The sequence below is a fragment of the Amblyomma mixtum genome, chromosome 4 (genome assembly GCF_055824585.1).
Source record: "Amblyomma mixtum isolate Tamu chromosome 4, ASM5582458v1, whole genome shotgun sequence".
NCBI lineage: Eukaryota > Metazoa > Arthropoda > Arachnida > Ixodida > Ixodidae > Amblyomma > Amblyomma mixtum.
In genome coordinates this window covers 11,313,419-11,321,677 of record NC_143015.1, presented here as the reverse complement: position 1 = coordinate 11,321,677, position 8,259 = coordinate 11,313,419, and the positions used below count along the sequence as shown (strand labels likewise).

Sequence of the window (8,259 nt, the reverse complement as noted above, 5' to 3'; positions counted from 1 at the left end):
GTTGGTATATGCCGCTGTGGGATCGCCCTGTTATGAGGAAAAAAATAATTTCAAGCGCGCTAGAATTGCCTAACTGTGTGCTTGAATTGTTTGAAAAGGCAGTAATGCTGTGTGCGTTTTGCTACTATCAGGTTATGTAAATATCTGTATCTGAAAGGAGGGAATCATGAACTGCACTCCGTCCTCCCGTCCTCATATCAGTGGACCATGTCAGCGAGTGCTTCTGGCAGCAAGAGCTGAGAAAACTTAGAGTCGCACAGCCCAAACGCCCCCCCCCCCCCCCCGCCCCCCCTCCGCCCCCTCTTGTAGCTGTCTCTTGTACGACGTGTTTCGCGATTCACTCATATATGTGAAGCCGAAAGGTACATTTAAGAAGGATGGATAGCTGGGCGAGTTTGTAATAATTCATCGAAGGGGGTACAGCGCGAACAAGACGAAGAAAGAAGCAAGAAGACTGAACAGGCGAAGGCTGACTAGAAACTGAATTTTTTATTGAAAGGAGCAAAAATATATACACAATACAAACAATATACACAAGATATATACACAGCCACCCCTTAGAAACCAAAGTGAAAAAATATGAATTATCTAAAAATGATACCTCTTTGTCAACTAACGCCAGTGAAGGCTGGCTGACACACTGTGTCTGTTTCTTCCTGATGAAATAAGCTTTCATTATATCTCTGGTCATTTTATCCCGGTGGCGAAACAAAATTTTAGTTTTGTGATCAAGGGGTGGCACTTTGTGAAATGAAATGATATCCAAGGTTTGACGAAATCTCGTCTGGTCGAGTGAATACATGTTAAAAATAAAGAGGCACCGACCAAAAAGGTGTACTCAATATGACAGACATTTCGGCTTCCACACGGAAGCCTTGTTCACTCAGTGAACAAGGCTTCCATGTGGAAGCCGAAACGTCTGTCATATTGACTACACCATTTTGGTCGGTGCCTCTTTATTTTTAACAGGTGGCACTTTCTCTGTTTCTTTTTTTCGTTTTCTTTCCCATAATCGCGGCTGTGATCTTTAAGATGAGAATATTTGGAGTCTAATAGTTAGTTAAGGTGTTCCCGCAGGCGAACGTTTACGCAGCGACCGGTTTGACCAATGTAAACTTTTTTGCATTAGAGTGGAAGTTCATAAATTACAGAACATGCGCAATCCACCAACGGTGATCTGTGTGAAACCCGGCATTTGAACGGACTAACTCCTAAAAACTTTTCACTGCGGTTCCTAATGGCCCGGCAAAGCCCACTCAACTTATATGGTGCCGAAACAACATCAACTGCAAACCTACCAGCTACATTTTTCAGATTATGTGCTACTTTGTGTATGTAGGGAATGACCGCCATTTTCTTACATGCCTTGTCCCTCTTTGATTTGACGAAATCCGTCCTCACCAGCCGCACCGACTTTTCACACGTTGCCGAAATAAGAGAATCAGGGAACCCTGCGGTTTTCAGCCTGCGGACCTGTAACAATACACTCACTTCCATACAAAGAAAGCACGAATTCTGTAAGCTCGAATGAAGGGCAGACTCAGCAATTCAATTTGGGACATTTTTTGAGCGTCCGGAAGAATAGTGTATTATCTGTTTCTGGGACAAGTGAAGGCGGGCTAGTTGGTGGTTGACAATGGAGTGCATATTGTAACCGCGCAAAACGGCGCAGGACGAAGAGAGGAAATCCGCGTCTTGTTCTGTGCTTTCCTCTCTTCGTCCTGCGTCGTTTTGCGCGGTAGCAATATGCACTCCACTGTTTCTGGGACCTTGGAGAGTAAAACCAAAAAATATGGTCATTCCTGAATAACGACTTAATGCCCAAAAACTGGAGAGAATACTTCAAGGGCACTTCAGATGTAAACGACCGGCCACTTGCACAGTCCCGAAGCAACTTAAAAATGTCTACCATTCTTCCTTGAAGTTGTCTCTTTTAATCAGCACCAGAAATCATCCACATATCTAAAAATCTTCACCGCTATTCCATCACTATGTTTTCTAATTTGTTTAACAATACCACCTAAGAGAATATTGCTCAACACAGGCGCAACCTTTGAACCAATACAAATGCCTTTTTTTTTGCACATAGACGCCGCCTTGGCAACCTACATGAGTTGATTTTAAATAAAACTACAACAGTTCAAGAAAGGTGTCAGGAGATACTCTGAATTGAGCAAAAAAGCCTATTTAATCATTGTCATCAATGATGCATTTTTTCACTGTTTTCATAATCCCTTTGTGACGAAGCGAGTAATAAAGATCTTCAATGTCAATACTGAAGCCAGAACAAAAGCCTGGATTGTTATGCTTTAGGAAAAGGGTTACCTTGTCTGTATTATTAACTAATAAAGAATCATCCACAACCAGCAACGAAAGATGCTTTCGTAGATATCAAGACACACAATGCTGCCAAGTGCCAGTTTCCGAATTTATGACTCTGACAGGAAAGTTAATTTTGTGAGTCTTGGCGAAGAATAGTAATTCAAACTTATCGTCTTGTGCTTTCTGAAAAGCCATCGCCAGCGGTACAAGATTACAAAGGTTCAGTAACAAAACAGCCTGTTCCTTCTGGGAATCTACATCGACAAGTTTAAAGCACTTTTTTATACCCTTCGATGCCTTTTCAGCAGATATGCCATGAGGTATAACAACAAAATGACCTCCTTTATCAGACAATACAAGCCGCAAATCATTACACACAAAAAAATCCACTAGAGAACGTAAGTCCTTACGTGGTTGAGGTGCTCCTGGTGATTCAACCAAGGCGTTGACGCTCTCTTCAAGTAATCTTGGGCGCACCCCTTCAACGATTTCCCTGGAGGCGGTTCTCGAAAGGGCCAACCTTTCCACTGGTGACAGTAGAGGCTCGTTGGCGTACTTTGGTCCCCGCTCGAGGGTCTTCAGATGTTGCGCTGGAAGTCGTGCGTCGCCCAAAGGCTGCACATTGCCGGCAGGAACTTCCGTGAAGTGACGAACCTCTACTCAGGGTTCCCTTTACATCCTGGCTTGCTGGCGTTCGTTGCCGCACAGTTCCACAAGCCACCCACAAACACTCCTTGAAGCAGCGAGCTCGTCGCCAAAATTCGGAGCGCAGAATGCGGCACATCCTTCCACTCGCGCTCTGTGTACGCATATTGCATCAAGCGTTGCGACACACGCTGGGTTAGTTAGGTTGAAGTTGAAACACGGAAAAGGGCCCTATGCGATAGAAATACATTGAAGAAGAATGGGAAGCTGGGCGAGATTGTAATAATTCATCGGGGGTGGTGCAGCGCGAACAAGACGAAGTACGAAGCAAGAAGGCTACGCGGACGAGCGCTTACTCGAAACTGAATTTTTTATTGAAAGGAACAAACATATAAACATAATTACGTGCAAATACAAAGGAAAAACTATTGGTCCAGCAAACTCAAGATCAACAACAATCGCAACTCATTAGCCAATGGCGAAGTCCGCTCAGATCGAGGCCTACTTCTTACCTCTCCTCCCCCTTCCCCTCTCCCCGCGCCATTGAAAACCCAGGTGAAAAATCATGAATTATCGAAAAATAATACCTCTTAATCAACTAACGCCAATGAAGGCTGGCTGACGCACTGTGACTGTTCCTTACTGATGAAATAAGCTTCCATTATTTCCCTGGACATTTTATCCCGGTGGCGAAGCAAAATTTTAGTTTTTGTAAGCAATGGGTGGCACTTTTTCTGTTTTCTTTCCCACAATCGCGGCAGTGGCCTTTAAAGGGACAGTGAGGAGAGCACTATTAATATTTTTTTTATAGTAAAATCAGATAGTTCGGCATTTCATTGCTTTGTTGCCACTTGGCCGGCAGCGAAAGATGCATTTATTTCTAAGAAATTTGGATTCGAAGTGGAAAAAGTTTTTCGCGCCCCTCTGATTCAAACTTGGGATTCTCTTATGACGACACAGGACTAAGTGACGTGAAACATGACGTGTACATGACGTAACGCAGACTCCGTGATTTCTGACGGCTAGCAGAGCGGCCTAGCAGCAGCCGAAAAGAAAGCTACCGCCGGCCGCACGTTGAAGGCATCTATCGGCTATTGCGGCCGTCGCTACAGTCGCTTCGCTCACGTTTGCACCGGCGTTTTGCCAGCGTTACGATGGATCCCGTTGTCGAAGTCGTCAACGAAGTTCTCGCAAATAGACACCTTTAGCATACCATGTACCTTTTACCGTTAGCGGAATACCGGGAGCCCGCCTACCGCTGATGAAAGGGCGCTGATTCGTCCAACACCACCTAGACTACTCAAGGCCCCTCCACGGAGGCCGTGACGTCACTCCAGTGGCCCGGCAGCCCCCCTCGGCCGCTCCTTTCGGTCGCCACGCATTCGCGTTAGATATGTCTTGGGTGCTTGTTAGGATAAAAACCGGGGTGCGTTTTTTTTTTTGTAGTAGAATATAGTGTTTGCGACTCCAAGGCATGCACCGCGAATATGTGAGGCTGCTTTTAGTCTTTACGACAGCATACTGAAACAGTGCCACAAATGCGTTTGTACAAATTGCTTTATTGTAAAGCATGGCTAGAACTGACCCTTTTCATTTCTTGCTTAATGTTTTCATCTTTCTCTCTGCAGCCTTCTTTTGTGCAGAGCTGTGAATCGTATCATTTTGTAGTCTACAAAAGTTGTTCAAAGCTACGTTCGTTGCAGCACGCACTACCTGTCGCACGAGAGTCTCTGTAGGGTGTCCATTTTCGCACGTTTCTGGATCAACATCTCCAATAATAGAGGCGGAAATGGAGCTGACAATGGCACGTTGGTTGTCCGATGAGAGGAAAGAATTTGCATTTTCTCCCGTGGTGAGTTTTTCCACAACAAGGGTTGTAATTAGCACCATATGCACAGTGCATGGTTGCGGCAACTTTAATCCTCCCCTTGATAAGTTGGCAATCATTTTCGTCGATTCAACTTCTATATCCCGATTCTCCAGAATGAGAACGCTGCGGCAAAATGTGCAAGACACCTTCTTGAGAGCTGAATGGGCACAGTATCCAGCGATGTAGGCGACGACTTCCATGTCGTGCTTCGGGCTGGAAATTTCTTCATCAGAGACCAGCACGGAGAAGTTGTGTTGCGGAATTTCTTCCGTGTCGCTCGTGCTGTTGTTCTCTGGCTGCGGAAGCATCAGCAGCTTTTGTAGACGGATTTTCTTTTCTGATTCGAGAAGCTGTCGCACAGAAATGTGATGCTGTGCACCAGCAAGCTGACGATATCGACCGAAGCGATCCTCAAGTGTGTCCGTCTGAAATTTGCCTAGGAGAACATACCTGAATTTCAGGTCTTCTAGGCAGTAACGCGACAACTCAACAAGAGAGTAGCAAGTTAGCCTCAAAGCAGTATGTGTTTCCTTCGTCATGCAGCCACTGGTCATGTTGACACTGCGCCAAGCGTCCAGCCAGTCTACCATGCCGTTCAGGAAAGTCAGCTGTTGATCCACCACCGTAGTCACAGGATTCTGCAGGGAGTCGTTCAGTCGGCGACCTTTGGAAGGGCTCTTTACGTTGACGACCTTCCACCAGTTCGTTATAATGTTGATGAAGAGGGCTGTTGAATTGGCGCTCATGAGTTGGAAGGCTTCGCCACGCATTTCAAGTGCGTTTGCGATAAACGGGTTCATGACGTTTAAAACCAACTTTACATTTTGTCTTTCCATAGGTGTTGGATTGACTGCTTTGGCATTTAGCTTGTAGCCGAACTTTAACAGCGATGTCTTCTCCGATGAATAAAGCTGTCGCACGGCTTCAAACGATGCAGCTTTCATTCTGGGAGGTCCTACGGGCAGTTCTCCAGACAGGCTCATTTCAGGAAAATAGAAACATGTTCCTTCGTTTTTCTGGTTGATCCAATTATTCCTGACGCATTTGAGTATGTGCACAGGGTCGATGACAAAAAAAAGAGGACGGCTTTTATCGGCTGGGTGGGGATAAACAATGTTCACTTCATGGTTCCCTGAGAAAAGCGACATCATTTTCCGATTGAGCGAGTTGTTATCAGTAACTACAGCTATGACTTTAAGGCCCATAGATTCCACCTCCAAAATTATCTTCTTGCAGTACTCATGTAGGATTTCGGAGTTCATTTTAGAAACGGGCAGAATGTGTATCACATCTTTGTTGGCTGACAGGAGCGACTGAACCATGAAAACATGGGCCGTTGTGGCTGCTTCTTGAGAATTGGCTGATGATCCTACTATGCTGCCTCCCTTGTAATCGAAGTACGGCTTGATGTGAATTTCATCAAGCATCAGCACCACAGTCTTTTCGTGCGGCTCCATGCACTTCACCCTTTCTTTGATGTAGGAAAGAAAGTGGGCTTGGTTTTGTTCCTGCATTGGATCGCCTCCATACTTGGAGCAAACGCGGCGCAGTGTTGAAGGATGGGGTAACGTCAACATCGACGCCGACCTCGCAAAGTTATAAGCGTGCGGGGAAATGGAGTGCAGGATGCTAGAAAACACTAAAGTTTCAGCACTGTATCGACGAATGGGGGCAGCGAGTGGGAGAGCAATCTGCTCGTTTAGAAGACGAAACAAGGCACTTTGTTCTTTGGTTGTATCGTTGTCTTCAGACAGTTCATTGAGCAAGGAGCCGATCTGCTGCAGCACTCTCGTTGTTTTTGACGCACTTGTAGCTTCTGGCGTCTCCGTCATGTGATTTTCTAGCTGCTCGAGCATTAAGGATAACGTACGGGTGTCACGCACTGCATCTGGCACTGAGCGTCCACAGGGTAATGAAATAAGCTTAATCATACCTGCTGACACTGAAACTGAGAGATCAGCAAACACTGTGACGGAAAACCTAACATGCGGCGCAGGATTATGCTCGATGCGGAGAAACATTACACAGCGATCATTCACGCTGACGGTCCAGAACTGACTATTGCAGACAGCAGAAAGTTTGCCCTTCAAGTCTTCAAGTGATGACACTGCATTTCTCTCCTCTTCTTCTCCTTTTGTGTCTATGGAGTTCTTGATTGCCTTGCTCAAGGCCTCGTCTTCCATTCGTGCTCTCTTAGAGGCTGGAGATTCGCGACGAGTACTGCTTGTGCTCAGGTACGCTGGACAGTTAGGGAAAATCGACGGTACGGCATCTGGCACTAGGTGCACCCTCTCGCTGTCAACTGTCAACGTTTTTCCCGACGCTGCATCGAAATGTGACAGCTTCGTGATGAGTTCACTCCCTTGGAAGGGAAGTTCGCAAACCTGCGCCACACGTGAAAACGACTGAATTATCATCGATACATGGACACACTATTTTATGAAACATCTGTTATGATGCAGTTTGACACTGTCCTGAATATTTCTGCTCGTTTACACCGCATTGTCCTTCCGGAAGCGCAATAAAACTGCGAACGTTTTGACCACAAACCATACTTAATTGCTTCAAGAGTTACTAAGCGAGGACGCGAGTCATGCGATGCACAATGTAATGAAGTAAATATCGTCTGCTCACCTTGGAGTGTATGCTGGGTGTGAAATCCTTGCGCGGAATGGCTCTAATCCAGGATTGCCTCCGACCTTCATTCTTGGGGAAAGAGAAAACCCGCACTTTGGGCCCATTGTCGTAATTCCCGCGGCATCCCGGAACACAACACCGTCCCATGTCGCACAAAGTGAGGCGTTTGCTTTTGCTCAAAGCCACAGGATTGTTGCACGCAACACTTCCGCAACTATTCTGCACACAGACACACAAGCACGATCGCACACAAACGCAAAGATAGTAAAATAAGACACTTCACCAAAAACGAAAAGAGCGCAAAAAGAATGTCAGCGCAGTGCGACGCAGCACTGAACCTAACCAGAGGAAGCAAGGACAGGCGGGTGGCAAACACGTTCCGACTTGTCAAAAATTTTTGACTCGCCCCGTCCCCCCGTCGCGAGGGCGCCTGCAGTCATGGGTAGAAGGGAATAGGATACTCGAAGAACTTCAGAATGGGTTCAGAAGGGGTAGGCGGTTAGATGATAGCCTGTTCGTGCTTACCCAATGCATAGAAATAGCTAAGGCGGAAAATAGACCTCTGTTTATAGCCTTTCTAGACATAAGCGGTGCATACGATAACGTGAACAGGGAACTCCTGTGGAGCATATTGAAAGATTTAGGTATTGGTGATGAGGTAATTGATTTTCTACAGGAAATCTACCGAGATAATGAAGTTGAAATTACATGGGAAGGGAAAAAAAGTACCACAACTGTAGGGGTGCACAAAGGATTAAGGCAAGGTTGCCCTCTATCACCGCTGC

General features: G+C 45.9%; 1 protein-coding gene across 1 annotated transcript; it reads right to left on the bottom strand.

Moving 5' to 3' along the window:
* Positions 1 to 4,547: 4,547 nt before the first annotated feature.
* On the bottom strand, positions 4,548 to 7,852 carry LOC149345695 (uncharacterized). The gene is made up of 2 exons (XM_089585275.1): positions 7,472 to 7,852; positions 4,548 to 7,221 (listed from the first exon to the last, which is right to left on the bottom strand). The coding sequence occupies exons 1-2, from the start codon at positions 7,619 to 7,621 to the stop codon at positions 4,558 to 4,560; spliced, it is 2,814 nt and encodes a 937-aa protein (XP_089441401.1). The 5' UTR covers positions 7,622 to 7,852; the 3' UTR covers positions 4,548 to 4,557.
* Between the last annotated feature and the right edge of the window lie 407 nt (positions 7,853 to 8,259).